At 41.8% G+C, this 22,090-nt stretch overlaps 1 protein-coding gene across 7 annotated transcripts in view; it reads right to left on the bottom strand.

Moving 5' to 3' along the window:
• Positions 1-9,697, bottom strand: part of HHAT (hedgehog acyltransferase) — a 348,767-nt gene extending 339,070 nt beyond the window's left edge. For 2 of the 7 annotated variants that reach the window (XM_033196754.1, XM_033196752.1), the window contains exon 1: positions 9,167-9,480. In XM_033196754.1, coding sequence (XP_033052645.1) covers positions 9,167-9,260 — 94 coding nt within the window. In that variant the 5' untranslated portion in view covers positions 9,261-9,480. Of the gene's footprint in view, positions 1-9,166; positions 9,482-9,631 lie in introns of those variants that run through there. The other 5 variants (XR_004433737.1, XM_033196750.1, XM_033196753.1 and 2 more) reach the window with 5 other exon arrangements.
• Between the last annotated feature and the right edge of the window lie 12,393 nt (positions 9,698-22,090).

The raw sequence follows: 22,090 nt of genomic DNA, 5'->3' as shown, positions 1-22,090 counted from the left end.
AAGAGGCATCTAGAGGCTGGAAAAGGCAACGACAACAAAAAGATTCTTCCCTAGAACCTCCAGAAGAAATGAACCCTGCTGTCACATTTTGGACTTCTGACATCCAGAACCATAAGGTAATAAATGTCTGTTGTTTTAAGCCACTGAATTTGTGTTAATTTAGTACAGGTGTAATAGGAAACTCACATGCCATCCCTGCCCTCAGTTAGTTCATGGCCTTATGGGAGGAAAGTACCTAACTGAAAGGATTTGTAGAAAACAAATTGTTTTTTAATCCACTGGTCATGAACTTTTAAAACTTAAATTGGAAGAAAAGTTTTTTAATCCAGTGGTCACAAACTTTCAAAACTTAAATTGGAAGAAAATTAAATCTGAAAACAAAATTTTCTACTTAACACGCCCTTAGCTTTTATTTCCATAACTCTAAGTCTTTTTATATGAAATTCCCTTAAGCCAGATCTCTGCCATTAAAGATTGGCAAAAGGGAGTCAATTTTATAAGTCCCTAATTCAAAAAGAGCTACTGATGTGATATTGCATTCTTTCCCCTGAAAATTCTCAACCTATTTTAAGCCTTTTTAATCAGCAAGGTTCGTGCCCACCACATCTTACACTCCCCAGCCTGGGAGCATCAGAATGAACCTAACTTTTTACAAGATTTTAAGTAAACTTTATTAAAATATACTTAAATGAAGAAAAAACCTTAAGACTTCCTTTTTTTACTATTTTTTATTTTTTTCTTAAACAGGGTCTCACTCTGTCACCCAGACTATAGTGCATGGCACGATCATAGCTCATTGCAGCCTCAAATTCCTGGCCTCAAGAGTGATCCTCCTGCTTTAGCTTCAGGAGTAGCTGGGATTGCAGGCTCGTATCACCACACCCTGCTAATTTTTTGGTCTTGTTTTGTTTAGAGACAGGATCTTGCTATGTTGGCCAGGCTGATTTCAAACTCCTGGCCTCAAGTGATCCTCCCTCCTCAGCCTCCCAAAGTGCTGGGATTACAGGAATGAGCCTCCATGCCCAGCCCTTAGGGCTTGCGAGAAGTGGAAAGCCTTATATAATTACCAAGTAATTATCACTGAGATAAAAACTGCATGCCAGGCCAGAGGCAGTGGCTCACATCTGTAATTCTAGCACTTTGAGAGGAGGAGATGGGCAGATTGTTTGAGCCCAGGGGTTCAAGACCAGCCTGGGCAACATGGCAAGACCCCATCTCTAAAAAAAAAAAAACAAAAAACAAAATCAGCCAGACATGGTGGCTCATGCCTATAGTCCCAGCTACTCAGGTGGGCTGAGGTAATAGGATCACTTGAGCCCAGGAGAGGGAGGTTGCAGTGAGCTGAGATCACACCACTGTACTCCAGCCTGGGTAACAGAGCGAGATCCTGTCTCTAAAAAGTGAAAGAATGCCTCTGAAGCCCCTTCTGCCCTTTCCTAGTCACTAAATCCATCAAAGGTGACCAGTAGCCGGACTTTTACCACCATGGTTTATTTAGTTGTCTGTTTTTGAACTTCACATGAATGGAATCACATCGCACTTACTCTTTTACATCTATTTTGGTTTTGCTCAGCTTTGTGTCACAAGATTCATCCATGTTGTTATGTGAGGCAATAATTTGTTCATTCTTTTTTTTTTTTTTTTTGGAGACGAAGTCTCGCTTTGTTGCCCAGGCTGGAGTGCAGTGGCTGGATCTCAGCTCACTGCAAGCTCCGCCTCCTGGGTTCACGCCATTCTCCTGCCTCAGCCTCCTGAGTAGCTGGGACTACAGGCGCCTACCACCTCGCCCGGCTAGTTTTTTGTATTTTTTAGTAGAGACGGGGTTTCACCGTGTTAGTCAGGATGGTCTCGATCTCCTGACCTCGTGATCCGCCTGTCTCGGCCTCCCAAAGTGCTGGGATTACAGGCTTGAGCCACCGTGCCCGGCCAATTTGTTCATTCTTAATTACTGTACAAATTAGTGCTTTTTGTGTCCTATTCAAAAAACTTGTCCCTGGGTCATAAAGATATTTTACTTAGCTTTCTTCCAGGTGCTTTGTTTTAGCATTCACATTTAGGTATATGTTATCTTGATTAATTTTTGTATATGAGATGAGGTACATGATCTAGCTTCATTTTGTCTATGTACATAGGGAATCGACCCAGTGTCATTTACCAAGAAGACCATCTTCTCTTCACTGCCCTGCAGTGTTGCCTCTGTCATAAATCAAAAGACCACAGATGTATAAGCCTGTTTATGGATTCTCTGCTCAGTTCCATAATCTGTGTAGTTTCATGCAATACCACACTGACATGACTAAATACTGATCCAGTAGCTTAGGTCCTCCAATTTTGCTCTTACAACTGTCTGGAATTTCCAAATAAATTTTACAATCAGCTTATCACCTATTTTTGAAGAAAAAAATTTGCCGGGATTTTGATTGGGATTAGCCAAAATCTATAGATTTGCAGAGCAATACCATACCCTCTGTTATTTTAAATCTAATTTATCTCAATGCTCCAGCTTGCAAAGAGGTTTTTTTTTTTTTTTTTTTTATCATGAATGGGTACTGAATTGTATCAAATAATTTTTCTCCTTTACTTCATGTATGGAGTTAAATTACATTTGTTGACTTTTCTAGTGCTAGCCAAAGTTTACATTCCTGAAATAAATCTAACTTGGTCATGATTTATTATCCTTTTTATAGATTGCTAGATTTGACTTACCATTATTTAAGACTTATGTGTCTGTCTTTATGAGCATTTGTTCTATAATTTTCTTGTAATATCCTTATCAATTTTTAGTAACAAGATTGTGCTGGCCTCATAAATGAAACTGGAAAGTGGTTCCTCTTTAATTTTCTTAAATGTTTGGAAGTTTCACTAGTAAAGCCATCTGGGCCTGAAAATTTTGCTATGGAAAGGTTTTTAACTACAAATTCAATGCCTTTGGTAGATATAGGACTACTATTTTTTCTAGCTTTTGTGTCTTCAGTAATACATTTTACTGGAAAAACTTGTCAATTTCATCTGAATTTTCAAATGTATTACCATGAAATTGTTCATAACATCTTTAGAGTTTCTGTCTGTGGTATATGTGACTGTAGTTCATCCTTCCTCCCTCACACTAATAACATCATCTACCACTAAGGTTAATTTCTACTAGCCAAAAAAAAAAAAAAAGGTAGGGTGTATACATGACACACATCCACTATTTCAGGAATATTCTTCAATCGTATTACCCACAGAAGGAGCAGAGCAGGTAGATTATATAAACAATCCAGCAATCCCCTCTCAAAAGCTTTCATCAAACAGAAACAACTGTGAACCCGGGCTAAGGGGAACACTGAAGAAGGAAACTACCATCAGTAATGCACTAACAGGCCAGGTGTGGTGGCTCATGCCTGTAATCCCACCATTTTGGGAGGCTGAGGTGAGATCACTTGAGCCTAGGAGTTTGAGACCAGCCTCGGCAACATGCCGAAATCCCTTCTCTACTAAAAATACAAAAATTAGCCAGGAATGGTGTTGCATGCCAGTAGTCCAGCTGCTCGGCAGGCTGAGGTGGGAGCCCAGGAAGTTGAGGCTGCAGTGAGCTGTGATCCAGCTTGGGAAACAGAACAAGACCCCTTCTCAAAAAAAAAAAAAAGTGATACTCTAAGGTGGCCAGCAAGTACTTAGATGAAAACAACCACTAAGTAAGGTTGTATGTAACCCAGGATCCCCAGCCCTCCACTCCCAAGGTGTCCATAGAGAGAATTCAGGGGGATATGAGCTCAAATATCTTTATTTTCATGAATTTCTGGCTGAAAATTAGCATTTCATTGGATTATAGATGTGGACAAGAAATCACAGTAGTAAGAGCAGTTCCGGCCAGATATGATGGCTCACGCCTGTAATTCCAACATATTGGGAGGCCGAGGTGGGCAGATCACTTCAGGCCAGGAGTTCAAGACCAGCCTGGCCAACATGACGAAATCTTGTCTCTACTAAAACTACAAACTAAGCCTGACATGGTGGTGAACATCTGTAATCCCAGCTACTGGGGTGGGTGAGGCATGAGAATTGCTTGAACTCAGGAGGCGAAGGTTGCAGTGAGCTGAGATTACGCCACTGCACTCCATCTTGTGTGACACAGTGAGACGCTGTCTCAAAAAAAAAAAAAAAAAACAGAAAAGCATGGTAGTAAGAGCAACTCGGATGACTCTGTCACCAGGAAAAGTCAGATACTGTCATACCACAGTGTAGCTTTTGAAAATACTACAAAATACCATTTACATGGGCATCACCACTTTGAAATTACAGGAGTTATTTGCTACTGCACTGAATTGTTTTTACTTTTTATTTTTTATTTTATTTTTATTTTTATTTTTTTGAGACGGAGTCTCGCTCTGTCGCCCAGGCTGGAGTGCAGTAGCCAGATCTCAGCTCACTGCAAGCTCCGCCTCCCGGGTCTACACCATTCTCCTGCCCCAGCCTCCCGAGTAGCTGGGACTACAGGCGCCCGCCACCTCGCCCGGCTAGTTTTTTGTATTTTTTAGTAGAGACGGGGTTTCACCGTGTTAGCCAGGATGGTCTCGATCTTCTGACCTCGTGATCCGCCCGTCTCGGCCTCCCAAAGTGCTGGGATTACAGGCTTGAGCCACCGTGCCCAGCCTGTTTTTACTTTTTAATAAAAGTACTGCATTAATAAAGAAGTACATATACTCATAAATTTGGAGTTTTAGTTTTTTCACGTTATTATTTTTCTTAAGAAACAGGGTCTCACTCTGTCATGCCGGCTAGAGTGCAGTGGCCTGATCCTAGTTCACTGCAGCCTTGACCTCCTGGGCTCAAATGATCCTTCCTCCTCAGCCCCACAAGTTGTTGGGACTACAAGTGGTGCTAGCACTGGGGAGTGGCTGCAAATACCGATTAGCATTAACAGAGAGGTTTGACTACACAGAGACCATAATAAATCAATTGCTTGCAGACTCATATCAAAATCCTATCAGTGAGTGTCAAGTAACAAGCTGCGTCTGGTGGCAGGCTTTATAGTGGCAAGTGAGTTGATGTACTTCCACTATACAACCGCATCCGTGGGCAGGCTTTAAGTCAGAATCCGACACTTATTTTAGTCCACTCGTGGTCCACCCATTATTTTATTTACCACTTCCAGCTGTACCTGTTTCCTGCACTGCACATTTGTCTCAGTCACAGTTTTGGTAAGCCCACAAGTTAACCCTAGCCAAAATGAGTAAAAAACAAACGTCACTGGTAAGCTTCTTTGAAAAGGGGGAAAGACCCAATGATGAGACAGAAGATGCTAAGACTGCCAACAAAAAGAAAGCTACATTTAAAAGAAAATACCAGGAGTCAAACTCAAATTACAGGTTCATTGCAACAGGTGATTCACATTCTCCAAACCCACTTTGTATAACATATGGCTACTGGCTATCCAGTGAAGCCATGAAACCTTCAAAACTGCTTCACCACATGGAGACCAAGCACCCTTCATTAAAAGACAAACCTCTGGAGTATTTCAAAAGAAAAAAACATAAGCACAAAGAACAGAAGCAATTATTGAAGGCTACCATTTCATCAAATGTGTCTGCAATGACAGCATCATTCTTAGTGGCTAACCATATTGCTAAAGCTAAGAAGCCCTTTACTATTGGTGAAGAGTTGGTCCTGCCTACTTCTAAGGACATTTGTTCTGAACTTTTAGGAGAGGCTGCATTTCAAAAGGTGGCATGTGTTCTTCTCTAGCAGCATAACTAGGCTAATTGAAATAGCAGAGGATATTGAGGCACAATTGTTAGAGAGGATTAATGAGTCACTGCAGAATGCAATCCAGATTGACTAGTCTACCAATGCTGACAAGGCAACAATGCTTGTTTTTGTGTGATATGGTTTTCAGGAGGATATGCATGAGAATGTTAGATGCACGAGGATGTGTCACTTGCACTTTTGTTGCTAACCAATACCACAGCTGTAGAATTATTCAAGTCTTTGAATGATTACCTATCAGGAAAACTGAATTGGTCATTTTGGGTAGTACGTGCATGAGCAGAGCGACTGCTACAGCTGGTTTCACTACTCGGGTCAAAGAGGTCACTTCTGAATGTGAGTCTATGCACTGTTACATTCATAGAGAAGTGTTGGCTAGCCGAAAAATGTCACCTGAACTTAACAACTTTTCTTTTTTGCAGGATATGATTAAAATTATCAACCACATTAAAGTACATGCCCTTAACTCACATCTGTTCACGCAGCTTTGTGGATGGACGTAGGGCACACACATCTTTTATACACAGAAGTGGGATGGCTTTCTAAAGATAGATCACTGGCCAGCGTTTGAGTTATGAGGGCCACTCCAGAGATTTCTTTTAGAAAAACAGTCACCACTGGCAGCACATTTCACAGAAGGGGTAGCAAAACTTGCTTACCTGCTCACCTGCTCAACGAACTCAATCTGTCCCCTCAGGAGAGAACTGTGTTCAAGTCAACAGATAAGTGGCTGTACTCAAAACCAAACTGGAATTATTGGGGCGACAAGTGAACACAGATTTCTGACATGTTTCAAACATTAGCAGAGATTTTGAAAGAGACTAAGTCAGGGCCTTCTTTCTCCCAGCTGATGCATGATCACCTATCTCAGCTTTCAAAAGAGTTTGAGCATTACTTCCCAACTACAAAAGACCCACATACTGGGAAGGATCCTAGACCCATCTGTGAATAAGCCAGGTAAATTGACTTTGTCCATGCTAGAAGAGGACCAGCTGCTTGAGATGGCAAATGACGGGGCCCTAGAAATATGTCTGAGAGAACTTCAAATCTCCATACATTCTGGATTAAAGTCAAGGCGAAATATCCTGAGACTGCCACAAAAGCACCGAAAAGCCTGCTTCCATTTCCAACATCCTATCTTTGTGAAGCAGGGTCTTCTGCAGTGACAGCAACCAAAATGAGACTATGGAGTAGACTGGACATAAGCAAACAGACTTTGGGTGTCAATGTCTACCAACACCATCAGATGGGACCGCCTAGTTGCAGGAAAACAAGCTCAGGGGTCCCACAGATTCTACTCTATGGTGAGTTGTATTCATTATATATTACAATGTAATAATAATATAAATAAAAGTCCACAATAAATGTAATGTGGGGGGGGGCATGGTGATTCACACCTGTAATCCCAGCACTGTGGGAGGCCAAGGAGAGGATGGCTTGAGTTGAGGAGTTCGAGTTTAGGAATTTGAGACCAGCCTGGTTGACATGGTGAAATCCTGTCTCTATTAAAAATGCAAAAATTAGCCAGGTGTGGTGTCGCACGCCTGTAAGCTACTCTGCAGGCTGAGGCACAAGAATTGCTTGATTCCAGGAGGTGGAGGTTGCAGTGAGCCGGTATCGTGGCACTGCACTCCAGCCTGGGTGACCCAGCAAGACTCTATCTCAAAACAAATAAATAAAATAAATGTAACGCGCTTGAATTCTCCCAAACCATCCCCACTCCCCTCGGTCCATGAAAAAATTATTTTCCATTAAACCGGTCCTTGGTGCCAAAAAGGTTGGGGACCACTACTTTAGGGAACACTTCCCCCTGGGCCAGGTCCTGAGCTGGAAGCAGGGTGTGCAGTTAAGGCCCATGCTCGCAAGTTCGTGATGCTACCTACCTACAGAGCTCCCAACATCTGGCCACCCACAAAAATGGCTGCTCCCTCCAGAGACTTGACTTTCACCCTAAGTTCATCCATCTAACCTACTCCCAAGGAGGAGACAAAGTAAACAGTAGATAAAGCACAGGCGTTGATCCAAAAGAGGAGTCCAAAACTCAGCCGTGACATGTACTAGTTTGCGGCTTTGGCTCCCCTCCAAGGCTTTCTCTATCCCACTGTGAAAAGCGGTAACACCACCTATCTTTCCCAGTGATTGTAAGGTTTAGAAATAATGTATCTAAAGCACCTAACAAGCACATAGTCTCCTTAAATTAACATGAATTGAATCTCTCAGGTCAGAGCTGTCCTTATCAAACACTTAATCACAATTAAGGACTGACTGGTAACGAGAAAGGAGGGAGAAAAATCACAGGGAAAATGGAACATGAGGAATGGAAGGGGGAAAAAATCATTCCTCAAAGTCTCCTTCAATGAACTACCATTTCTTCAATGAAGCCTTCCCTCTCTTCTCCTTGAGTTCCCATAGCACTTAATCACATTGAAATCGGTCCTTAGCTCTGAGAATGAATGAGATGCCAGGCGCAGTGGCTTACGCCTGTAATCCCAGCACTTTGGGAGGCCGAGGCGGGCAGATCACCTGAGGACAGGAGTTCGAGACCAGCCTAGCCAGCATGGTGAGACCCACCCCCGCCCCGTCGCTACTAAAAATACAAATTAGCTGGGCTTGGTGGCACATGCCTGTAATCCCAACTACTCAGAAGGCAAGGCTGGAGAATCGCTCGAAACCGGGATGCGAAGGTTGCAGTGAGCAGAGATTGTGCCATTGCACTCCAGCCTGGGCGATGAGAGCCACACTCCGTCTCAAAAAACACAAACAACAACAAAAACAGAAAGAGACAGAGAAGCAATGTCTCACTCCCACATAATGCAAGCCTCCGAGGATGCCAAATGCCCTAGCTCTACAACCCTGATCCAAGAGCAATGAACACAGGTAGCAACACATTTCTTAACACAATGCTACCCGTAAAGCACCTCTGGTGAGGATTGGGGGGAGGGGTTTTCCGCATAAAGACCTGCCACCTGAAGGTTAGACTCAGAACAGAGGAAGGAAACTGAGTCCTGAAGACAGAACGCAAAGGAAGTCTCTAACTTTAGAGTCCCTGGAGTCACAGCAGGCAGGCAGGCAGGCACACCGCTGATACTGCCAAGGGGACCAGAGTTCGCAACTCCCCGCAGCAGTGCCGGAAGCTGGGGACGAAGCCAAGGAGAGAGGACGCCGGCTGGGCAGTGCGCAGATATGTCCCGGCGCCCAGATCCCCGCCTTTGCCCGGGTGCACTAAGCGCGCAGCCCCCGCCGCTTTTGTCTCCTTCGCCTGACCGGGAACTTCCTCTGTCCCGCCCTCGGGCGCGCACACGGGAACTGGGGTAGAAACGGAAAGCGTTTTGTGCATTTTTTTTTTAACGAAGTAAACTGACGCAGAAAATTCAGCATCTAACCTCCCCAGGACCCCCTACGGTCACCAGTTACCAACCTCCGGGCTGTCCCGGGCGGCGGCGACGGCAACGTTCACGCGCGCCGCGAGTTCCCAACACCCCTCTTTCGGCACTTCCGAGTCCCAGCGACATCGGCGGCGGCTGCGGGCTTCCCCGGGACGCCACCCTCTTTCCCCCGGAGCTGCCCTTTGGAGGAGTAGTCCAGCGCACGTCCTCTGAGCACGCCCCTGCCGCCGTGCCCGCGCGCTCTCCGCGCCCGAACTCGGGAACCCGCGGCGCTCCCGGGGCGGTGGCGAGCAGGCCGTGCTGCTGCAGGGGGACGGGCCACAGAGCGGCCTGCCTCTCCGAACCGCGTTTGCCCCGCCGGCGGCCCGGGACCCCTAGCGCCGCTCACCCCTCGGCTGCTGGTTTCCACTGACCCTGGCGTGTATAGCTCTCCCCCCACCTGTATGTTCATTGCAGGTGTGGGGCTGCCTGCAAGTTAATTGCAGAGTGAAAGTCACCTGAAACTTGAGGTGGGCCTTCATTCCAACACCAGTGGTCCCCACCTACATTTCCTAGGCGAAAGGAAGGTAGTTCGGTGCCGTGGAAAGAGGGCGGGTTTTGCAGCCCTGGCAGTTTCGAGGGCTTGCTGTGTGAACTTAGCCCCTGTAAGCCTCCCTGTCCACCTCTGTAAAACAGAAATAAACTTCCCTGCTTTTCCTTGTAAATTAGAATGAAGATCAAACAGAATAACCTTAATGAATTGTAAAACAACTTACAGAGATCACTACTGCAAAATGGATACGAAGATTTTGATTGCGTTGTGAAAAGGGTGAAAGATCTGAAGATGTCCCAACGGGGTGTAATTGGGACGATGTTGCTGCCCGGAGGCCTCCAAGCCTGAGCCAACAGACAGGCTTGCCAGAGTTCTGCAGACTTATTTCAGCATAATCACCTGGCTCTCCTTAAAACCTCGGGCTTCTGGAACCCTCCCCAAGCCAAATGAATCAGATTGTCCATGGCAGGGGCGGCTCAGGTGGTTCTATGATAAGGTAAAAGTGGATAACTCTGCGCTAGGCAGCAGGGAAATGCGGAAGCTGTGCTCTCAGAAATTTCATCTAGCAGTCATTGTAATGGTCGAGAGGATTATTTTAACGATTGTAGAATTCTCCAGGAAACCAGAGTATGAACTCTCCAAGAGCTAGAGCCATCTTTTCTTTCTGCTTTCTCCCAACCCACCCACCCCAAAATCTAGTACAGGATGATGTTCAGTAAGCAGGTGTTAGTAAACTAGCCCCAAATAGGAGTGCCAGATTTAACAAATAAAAATACAGTATACTTGATTAAAATTGAATTTCAGGCTGGGCATGGTGGCCCACGCCTGTAATCTCAACACTTTGGGAGCCGTAGCAGGAGGGTCGCTTGAAGCCAGGAGTTTGAGACCAGCCTGACCAACATGGTGAAACCCCTTCTCTACTAAAAATACAAAAATTAGCCGGGTGTGGTGGCCTGCGCCTGTAATCCCAGCCACTTGGGAGGCGAAGGCATGAGAATTGCTTGAACCTGGGAGGCAGAGGTTGCAGTGAGCTCAGATAGCACCACTGCACTCCAACCTGGGTGACTGAGCCAGACTCTGTCTCAAAAAATAAGTACATAATTTCAGGTGAACAATATGTAACTTTTTAGTATCACTATGACCCATGCAATATTTGGATATACTTGTGTTTAAAAAAAGAAAAAAGTACTTACAGGAAGCTTGTAATCCCAGCACTTTGGGAGGCCAAGGTGAGCAGATAACTTGAATCCAGGAGTTTGAAACCAGCCTGGCCAACATGATGAAACTCCATCTCTACCAAAAAAAAAAAAAAAATTTTATCTGAAATTCAAATTTACATCCTAGGTATCTGAAAATCAAATTTAACTGGGTATTTTATCTGGCAACTCTAGATCCAAGGGTTTGGCAGAGGGAGTGGTGGAATAAGAACTCAACTCAGGTAGTGTCAGACTTAGAGACAGGGATATGATAACAGCTCCTACATTATTTCTAAAAGATGCTGTTGTTAATATAGGTTCAGTGTGATTTAACCCCTATCTATAAACACACTTTAAATTCACCAGAGAACACAAAGGAGATAAAGGTAGATTTAAACACAGGCAATCGGAAACATCAATTAAATAAAAATAGCCAAAATTTATGTGTGTATATATATATTTCAGAGAGAGTCTCACTCTGTCACCCAGACTGAATGCAGTGGCATGATCTCAGCTCACTGCAGATTCAAGCAATTCTCGTGGCTTATCCACCTGAGTAGCTGGGATTACAGGCATGCACCAGCCACCACACCTGGCTAATTTTTGTAATTTTTAGTAGAGACATGGTTTTGCCTTGTTGGCCAAGCTGGTCTCAAACTCCTGGCCTCAAGTGATGTACCTGCCTCAGCCTCCCAAAGTGCTGGGATTACAGGTGTGAGCCACTGTGCTTGGCCATAATAGCAAAAATTTAAAGATTAGCAATAGACTGGGGTATTTGCAAGAAATTTGCAAAGTGTTAATTTTAAAATTATATATAGGGTTAATACAATCAATAAGAAAACATTAGAAACCAATTATAGACGAGCAAGACACATTTATAGACAACCCACTAGAAAAAGGAGGAGGGAAATAAAATTAGGAAACAAAATATATTGCAAAAACCTCAATGAAATGCATAGTAAAATAAGAACACACAATTTTCACACATTAAGTTGGCAAAAAATTAAAAAATAACATTACAGCCTGGCATGGGTGCTATGTGATAGCACTCACACACAATGTTTAGTTGGGTAAACAATTTGGCAATATGAAAACCCTTAAAATTTATCAAAATCTAAGAGAGGTGGGGCAAGATGGCCAAATAGAAGCCTCTACCAATTGTCCTCCCTTCAAGAACAACAAAATGAACGACTATCTACAAAAACACACCTTAATAAGAACCAGAGATCAAGTGGGCCATTGCAGTACCAGGTTTTAACTTCATATCACTGGAAGAGGCACTGAAAAGCGTAGAAAAGACAGTCTTGAATTGCAGACGCTACCCCTCCCTCATCCTCCAGCAATAGCTGGGGAAAGATTCTTTCAGATCTTATGCAAGACCACTAAGGTGGTACCTCTGAGTCTGCAAGAGCCATAGCATTCCTGGGCTTGGGGTGCCCCCTAATGCAGAAATGACTGCAGTGACCCAAAACTAAGATCACAACACCCAAGTCCCTTTGAATACCTGGAAAGCCTTCCCAAGAAGGATGAGGACAAACAAACCCAGACTGTGAAGACTACAATAAATACCTAACTCTTCAATGCCCAGACACTGACACACATTCACAAGCATCAAGACCATCCAGGAAAACATGACATCACCAAACAAACTAAATAAGGCATCACTCCCAGAGTGACCTTTCAGACAGAGAATTCAAAACAGCTCTTTTGAACAGTGAACAGCTCTTCACTGAGTTTCTACTCAGTGAAATTCAAGATAACATGAGAAGGAATTCAGAATCCTATGAGGTAAATTTAATGAAGCAATTGAAATAATTGAAAAGAATTAAGCCCAAAATTCTGGAACTGAAAAATACAATTGATAGGCTGAAGAATGCATCTGAGTCCTTTAATAGCAGAATTGATTGAGTAGAAGAAAGAATTAGTGAGCTTGAAGACAGACTATTTGAAAATATGCAGTGGGAGGAGACAAAAGAAAAAATAATTTAAAAACATGAAGTACACCTACAAGATCTACAAAATAGCCTCAAAAGGCAAATCTGAGAGTTATTGGCCTTAAAAAGGAGGTTGAGAAAAGATAGGGGTAAAAAGTTTATTGAAAGGGATAATAACAGAGAACTTTCCAAACCTAGAAGAATAGATCAATATCCAAGTAGAAAAAGGTTATAAAACGCCAAGCTGATTTAACCTAAATAAGACTACCTTAAGACATTTAATAATCAAACTTCCAAGGGTCAAGGATAAAGAAAGGATACTGGCCGGGCACAGTGGCTCACACTTGTAATCCTAACACTTTGGGAGGACGAGGCAGGTGGATCACCTGAGGTCAGGAGTTTGAGACTAAACTGACCAACATGGGGAAACCCTGTCTCTACTAAAAATACAAAATTAGCCAGGCATGGTGGTGGGTGCCTCTAATCCCAGCTACTTGGGAGGCTGAGGCAGGAGAATCACTTAAACCTGGTTGGCAGAGGTTGCAGTGAGCTGAGATGGCATCACTGCACTCCAACCTGGGCAACAGAATGAGACTATGTCTCAAAAAACAAAAATAAATTTTTTTAAAAACCCTACAATGGAGCGCCAATACGTCTGGCAGCAGACTTTTCAGGGGAAACCTTACAGGCCGAGAGAGTGGCATGACATGTTTAAAGTGCTGAGGAAAAAAAAATTATCTTAGAATAGTATATTCAGTGAACCATATCCTTCAAACATAAAAGTATAGAAATAAAGACTTTTCCAGACAAACAAAAGCTGAAGGATTTTTTATCAACACCAGCCCTGTACAAGAAATGCAAAAGGGAGTTCTTCAATCTGAAAGAAAAGGATGTTAATGAGCAATAAGAAATCATCTGAAGGTGCAGAACTCACTGGTAATAGTACATACACAAAAAAACACAGTATATTTTACCACAGTAATTGTGGTGTGTAAACTACTCATATCTTGAGTGAAAAGACTGAAAGAGGAAGCAATTAAAAATAATAGCTACCACAACTTTTCAAGACTTAATACAGTAAAATATAAATAGAAACAACAAAAAGTTAAAAAGTAGGGTAAGCAAGTTAAAATGTAGAGTTTTCATTAGTTTTCTCTTTGCTTGCTTGTTTGTTTATGCACTCAGTGTTAAGTTGTCATCAATTTAAGATAATGTGTTATAAGATATAATTTTCAAGCCTCATGGTAACCTTGAATCAAAAACATACAACAGATTCTCAAAAAGTAAAAAGCAAGAAATTAAAACATAACCACCAGAGAAAATCACTTTCACTAAAAGGAACACAGGAAGGAAGGAAAGAAGGAACAGAAGACCACCAAACAACCAGAAAACAAACAACAAAATGGCAGGAGTAAGTCCTTACTTATCAATTATAACATTGAATGTAAATGGACTAAACTCTCCAATCAAAAGACGTAAGAGTGGCTGAATGGCTTTAAAAAACCAGAGGCTACACTTCTCAGCTTGTCAGATGGCCACCCTGCAGTCTGCAACCTTATATAAGAAAGTCTCTTTTCTAAATGTATAAAAAGTGTGTGATTTTTTTTTTTAAGCTGACACACGCCAGAATTTCCTTCCTTTTTAAAACTGCTAATATTCCATTGTATGTATGTCACACATTTTCTCCATTTATCTCTCTATGGACTCTTGAGTTACTTTCTTCCTTTGGCTATTGTGAATAATGCTGCCATGAACACAGATATACAAACATCTCTTTGAGACCCTGCGTTGGATTCTTTTGAGTATATACCCAGAAGTGAAATTGCTGAATCATATGGTAATTCTGTTTTTAATTTTTATGAAGAATTGCCATACTATTTTCCATAGAGGCTGTACCATTTTACATTCCCATCAACAGTGCAATTTCTCCATATCCTCACCAATACTTGTTTTTTTTATTTGTTTTTATACTAGCCATTCTAATCAGTATGGGGTAGTATCTCCTTGTAGTTTTAATTTACATTTCCCTAATGATTAATGATGTTGATCATCTTTTCATATGCTTATTGGTCATTTACATACCTTCTCTGGAGAACTGTCTAATCAAGTCCTATGCCCATTTTTTAAAATTTTATTGTTGGTTTTCTCGTTAAGTTGTAGGAGTTCTTTACACATTCTGGATTTTAATCCCTCATCAAATATATGATTTGCAAATATGTTCTCCCATCCCATGGGTTGTCTTTTCACTCTACTGATTGTGTCACTTGATGCACAGACATTTTAGTTTTGGTGAAGTCTAATTTAACTATTTTTTCTTTTGTTGCTTTTTTTGTTTTTGTTTTTATTTTGTTTTTTGAAACAGGGCCTCGCTGTCACCAAGGATGTAGTACAATGGCACATTCATAGCTCACTGCAGCCTCCATCTCCAGGGCTCAAGCAATCCTCCTGCCTTAGCCTCCCAAGTAGCTGGGACTATCAGGATATGCCACCATGCCTGGCTAATTGTTTTTATCTTTAGTAGAGAAGAGGTCTCACTATGTTGCCCAGGCTGGTCTCAAACTATTGAGCTCAAGTGAACCTCCCACATCGGCGTCCCAAAGTGCTGAGATTACAGGCATGAACCGTCATGCCTGGCCAGTTGCTGGTATTTTTAATGTCATATCCAAGAAACCAATGTCATGAAGCTTTTTTCCTATATTTTCCTCTGAAATTTTTATAATTTTAATTCTTATGATTAGGAGTTTGATCCATTTCAAGTTAATTTTTGTATTTGGTATTAGATAAGGGTCCAGCTTCAATCTTTTGCATATGGCCATCCAACTTTCCCAATACCACTTGTTAAAAAGCATAAACATCTTTTAAATGCCAGGGATTGGAGTAGAAGGAATGGATGGTAGGAAACTAAGTTCCTTTTGGAAATGAGAAGTAAGATTAATGGAGTAAACCAACGTCAAAGTCTAAACACCAGGAGAAAAGTTGGGTTGGGGAGAGTGTAGATGGGAGGAGAGGGAGAAGAGGGAGATTCTACCCCGCCTTTAATGCTTCACACACAGGCAGAAGTGGCTGAACTTTGAGGATCTCTGCTTGTCTTGGAGCAGTAAGGCCTCTGGATCTTCCCGACTTGGAGCCAGAGCAGTCAGCTCTGAGGCAAGACATGACCGGACATGCCTTGGCTTGAAAGGCGTCAGTTCTGACTACAAGCAAAGCCAAGGAGAGTCCTCCCTGAAATTGAGAAGCAAACCAGAAATAGAGTAAATAGAGCAAAATTGATGATAATTGAGGTTTAAAGGAGGGAACCAATTTGTGCCTTGGTATTGTATTTCCTTAAAAACAAAAATACCAAAAGTAGTACATAAATGTGAGTAATAAATGGTCAGTCCCTCTCTATACTATTATTTTAATCATAAGTCATTAAAAAGGCACCTGCACTGGGTGTGTTTTCTCTCTGACTCTCAATTAGTAGAATCTAAGTATTCCACTGGGGCGTCCCATGCAGCCAGGCAGACCTGAGTACCTGGTAGCAACTCTCCAGACAGAAAAACTGGTGCTTAGGAGGGATTAACGAGGCCAATCCTCCTTTTAAGTTCAGCCGTGACTCAGCCATAGAATTATACTCATTCAACAGAGGCATAAATGGTTGCTAAGACTTCATTGATAGAGGCTTGAAGACAAAGGAGTGAATTTCTAATTACAAAGATTCACACTGAAGGAGCAATCATGAGCTATTTTGAAAGATTCAAGGATCTACCCAACCCTGACCATCTGGCATAGGCTTTTGTCTGCTCCACCTATAAGAATGTCCACCCTGGTTTATTGTGATTTTCAATAATCAACATTGAACTAGCATTTGTCTAGCACCAACTTTACACACAGCACAAAACCGAGTATTGGGGGAGATTTTATGAAAAGGGAAAAAAGACTTCTTCTGCAGGAAGTTGCAGTCTGGCTGGGGATTCACCAGATATACACAAAACAATAGGCAAATCAGAAGTACAATTAAAATGATATAGTTCAAACTAAAGAACAGGCTCGTATCAGTAACCTAAACTATGCGGAGTGCAATTCATTAGCATCTTCAAGAACCCTTCCTATCCAGGGTAAATTCAATCCCTGGCAAAATTAATCTCTGCCCAGTCACTCTCTTCTATCACATTATTCTTTTACATTTTCCTACAGCACTTAACACTCTCTGAACTTCTCTCATTTGTTTATATATTTATTATTTATGTCACCATTATTCAGACTACTTGGAAGACATAATACCGTAGTAGGTTATAAAATAAACTTAATGGGTCACAAATACATTTAATTTTTTTTTTTTTACTTATTTTTTAACAAAATGAAATAGAGTAGAATAAGCAATTAGAATAAAATAGAAAATATGAGAACACATTACTGGACTTTTTTAGGAATTGTGAACACTGTAAGAAATACTACATCCAATTGCTATGAGCAGGATTAAGAAAGCTAATAAAAGACTATGAGGGGCCAAGCACAGTGGCTCACGCCTATAATCCCAGCATTTACAGAGGCTGAGGTAGGTGGATCACTTGAGACCAAGAGTTCGAGACCAACCTGGCCAACATGGTGAAACTGCATCTTTACCATAAAAAAAAAAAAAAAAATTAGCCAGACATGGTGGTACACACCTGTAATCCCAGGTACTTGGGAGGTTGAGGCAGGAGAATCGCTTGAACCTGGGAGGCGGAAATTGCAGTGAGCCAAGATCTCACCACTGCACTCCAGCCTGGGTGATGGAGTGAGACTCTGTCTCAAAAATAATTAAAAAAAAAAAAAAGACTATGATGAATACCAATATCAGTTGGCTAGTACAAGTCATTCTACCTTCTAAAAACAAACATCTCATTTGATTTTCTGATATATAATATGAATATGCCCATGATATTTATAAGATAATTAGCTGTTTATATTTATGTTAACATTAGTCAGAGTTCATTGTAAAGCCTTTTTCTGAAAGAACATTGTCAAGTGAGATACGTCTCAGGTTTGCATCAAATGTGTATTTTGCTAAATTAGCATGAATTTCCCTTTAACAGGATTTCTTCTTATTAGAAAAGAATGATGAAGGAAAAATTAGAGAAATGCCCAAGTTCAACCTAGAACTGTAAATAGTGACAATGTTGAGAAAATGATTGATTCTAATTAGTTAGCTTCAACTTCATTTGAGATGTCTTCTATTTATTTTATTTTATTTTTTTGAGACGGAGTCTCACTCTGTCGCCCAGGCTGGAGTGCAGTGGCCGGATCTCAGCTCACGGCAAGCTCCACCTTCAGGGTTTACGCCATTCTCCTGCCTCAGCCTCCCGAGTAGCTGGGACTACAGGCGCCCGCCACCTCGCCCAGCTAGTTTTTTGTATTTTTTTTTTAGTAGAAACGGGGTTTCACCGTGTTAGCCAGGATGGTCTCGATCTCCTGACCTCGTGATCCACCTGTCTCGGCCTCCCAAAGTGCTGGGATTACAGGCTTGAGCCACCGCGCCCGGCCTTGAGATGTCTTTTAAAAAGAAAAAGAGAATGCACAGCTTTATAAGACAGATTATTTTTTAAAAAATTTTTTCAGTGCATAAAATCCAACAAAAGTGACAAACCCCAATATATTATTTGTAATGACACCTTCAAAACTAGAAGGACACTTGGAAACACAGCATGCTAGACTTATTAATAAGCCCTTCAACCATTTTTAAAAAAAAACGAAGGACAAAAAATTATTGATACAATTTCTCTGTTGTTCTATTAACTGTTTTTTGTTTGTTTTGTTTTGTTTTGTTTTGTTTTGTTTTGTTTTGTTTTGTTTTGTTGAGGTGGAGACTCAATCTGTGGTCCAGACTGGAGTGCAATGGCACAATCTTGGCTCACTGCAACCTCCACCTCCCAGGTTCAAGCGATTCTTCTGCCTCAGCCTCCGAAGTAGCTGGGATTACAGGTGCCCGCCACCACGCCCGGCTAATTTTTTGTGTGTTTTTAGTAGAGAGGGGGTTTCACCATGTTGGCCAGGCTGGTTTCGAAATCGTGACCTCAAGTGATTCGCCTGTCTCGGCCTACCAAAGTGAGATGATTACAAGTATGAGCCACCGCGCCTGGCCTGTTCTATAAACTGTTAATGAGACTTAGTTACATATGGTTGGACAAAAGAGAAAATGGCTCTCACATAGTTGTTGAAAAATTATTCTTCTAACTCTCCAGAACATTGGTCTGGGCAAAGATTTCTTGAGTAAGACCTCAGAAGCACAAGCAACCAAAGCAAAAATGGACAACTGGGATCACATCAAGCTAAAAAGCTTCTGCACAGCAAAGGAAAAAATAAACAAAGTGAAGTGATGAGCCACCGAATGGGAGGAAATATCTGCAAACTACCCATCTGACAAGGGGTAACCACCATATATAAGGAGCTCAAACAACTCAATAGGAAAAAATAATAATAATGATAATCCAATTTAAAAATGGGTAAAAGATCTGAATAGACATTTCTCAAAAGAAAGCATACAAATGGCAAACAGGTACAGGAAAAATGCTCAAAACCAAATCATTGGAGAAATGCAAATGAAAACTACAATGAAATATTATCTCACCCCAATTAAAATGGCATTTATCCAAAAGATGGGCAATAACGAAAGCTAGTGAGGATGTGGAGAAAGGGAAACCCTTGTACACTGTTGGTGGAAATGTAAATTGGTACAACCACTATAAAGAACACTACGGAGGTTCCTCAAAAAATGAAAAATAGAACTACCATATGATCCAGCAATCCCACTGCTGGGTATATATCCAAAAGAAAGGAAATCAGTATATCAAAGAGATATCCGCACTCCCCTGTTTAATGAAGTGCTATTCACAATAGCCAAGATACGGAATCAACCTCAGAGTCCATCAATGAATGAATGGATAAAAAAACTGTGGCACATACAGAGAATGGAATATTATTCAACCACTAAAAAGAATGAAATCCTGCCATTTGTACCAACACAGATAGAACTGAGGGACATTATGTTAAGTGCAGTAAGCCAGGTGCAGAAAGACAAATATTAGGCCGGGCGCGGTGGCTCAAGCCTGTAATCCCAGCACTTTGGGAGGCCGAGACGGGCGGATCACGAGGTCAGGAGATCGAGACCATCCTGGCTAACACGGTGAAACCCCGTCTCTACTAAAAAATACAAAAACTAGCCGGGCGAGGTGGCGGGCGTCTGTAGTCCCAGCTACTCGGGAGGCTGAGGCAGGAGAATGGCGTAAAAACCCGGGAGGCGGAGCTTGCAGTGAGCTGAGATCCGGCCACTGCACTCCAGTCCGGGCGACAGAGCGAGACTCTGCCTCAAAAAAAAAAAAAAAAAAAAAAAAAAAAGAAAGACAAATATTTCATGTTCTCACTCATATATGTGAGAAAAAAAAAAATTGAACTCAGGGAGGAGATTAGTGGGTACAATTATGGCTACCAGAGACTGGGAAGGATAGCAAAGATAGGGTGATAAAGTGGAAATGGTTAATGGGCACAAAAATACAGTTAGATAAAATGAATAAGATCTAGTATATGGTAGCACAATAGGGTGACTATAGTTAACAATATTTTATTGTCTACTTTAAAATAACTAAAATAGTGGAATTGGAATGTCCCTAACATAAAGAAATGATAAGTGCTTGAGATGATGGATACTCCAATTGCCCTAATGTGATTATTACACATTGCATACCTGTATCAAAGTATCAAATGTACCCCCATAAATATATAAAACTATTATGTACCTATACTACTTCAAAATGAAACAACTTTAAAAAATCAATCTTTCGGCCGGGCGCGGTGGCTCAAGCCTGTAATCCCAGCACTTTGGGAGGCCGAGACGGGCGGATCACAAGGTCAGGAGATCGAGACCATCCTGGCTAACACGGTGAAACCCCGTCTCTACTAAAAAATACAAAAAAAAAAAAAAAAAACTAGCCGGGCGAGGTGGCGGGCGCCTGTAGTCCCAGCTACTCGGGAGGCTGAGGCAGAAGAATGGCGTAAACCCGGGAGGCGGAGCTTGTAGTGAGCTGAGATCGCGCCACTGCACTCCAGCGTGGGCGACAGAGCAAGACTCCGTCTCAAAAAAAAAAAAAAAAAAAACCACCGGGCGCGGTGGCTCAAGCCTGTAATCCCAGCACTTTGGGAGGCCGAGACGGGTGGATCACAAGGTCAGGAAATCGAGACCATCCTGGCTAATACGGTGAAACCCCGTCTCTACTAAAGAATACAAAAAACTAGCCGGGCGACGAGGCGTGCGCCTGTAGTCCCAGCTACTTGGGAGGCGGAGGCAGGAGAATGGCGTAAACCTGGGAGGCGGAGCTTGCAGTGAGCTGAGATCCGGCCACCGCACTCCAGCCTGGGCGACAGAGCCAGACTCCGTCTCAAAAAAAAAAAAAAATCTTTCAAAATAAAAAATAAAAATTATTCTCTAATATAAATAGCTATGATGAATATGATTTTTAATACCAAATCAGCTAATAAATTGAAGTGTACAATTATTTGGGATAGTAATATTTCTAGTCAGATCTGTACTACTGCAGAACCTTCTAGAGCCATGCTTCTCATGTGGTTAAAATCCAGTATAGACCTTAAGATCCATCCCCAAAAGAGCACAGATACTGCAAGTTGTTAAACTCCTCTCGTGTATGCAAAACAACAAGATGTGTGTGAGTGTGTGGCGGTGTTTGTGTTGTTTAAATTTAACCTCACACACAATGGATTGTATATATTTACAAAAGTGGAAAAATGCTTTGTTGGTCAATATCTACTAAAATGGAAAAATAGAGCCGGGCATGATGGCATGCACCTTTAGTCCCAGCTACTTGGGTAGCTGAGGAGGGAGGATCACTTGAGCCGAGGAGTTCAAGGATATAGCATGCTATGATCGTGTCTGAGAAGAGCACTGCACTCCAGCTCGGACAACAAAGGGAGTCCCCATCTCTAAAAGAAAATAACAAATTTAATTATTTTAATTTATATTTAAAAATAAAATAAAATATAACAATGGAATTATGAGAGACAGGCAGGGCCAGCTGATATTGCTAGAAAACAGCAAAGCTATTAAAATATTTGTAAAAACTATTAATGACAGTTGTGTTTAGAAATCAGAATCAATAGAAATGTGCCATCTCTTGAAGTAATTCTGCTAAATCTCATAGAAGTATTGGAAAACATCATGAAGGTTGTTAAATTTATTAAAGAGAGCTCATCAATAGCCAAAATATTGATGTGTTTGGTGAGACTGGAATGAACCATACTCTGAAGCTCACTGAAATTCATTGG

Source organism: Trachypithecus francoisi, unplaced genomic scaffold (genome assembly GCF_009764315.1).
Source record: "Trachypithecus francoisi isolate TF-2019V2 unplaced genomic scaffold, Tfra_2.0 Lachesis_group5, whole genome shotgun sequence".
In the NCBI taxonomy this organism is placed as follows: domain Eukaryota; kingdom Metazoa; phylum Chordata; class Mammalia; order Primates; family Cercopithecidae; genus Trachypithecus; species Trachypithecus francoisi.
Note: the sequence above shows the minus strand (reverse complement) of the source record. Positions and strands in the feature narration are given on the sequence as shown.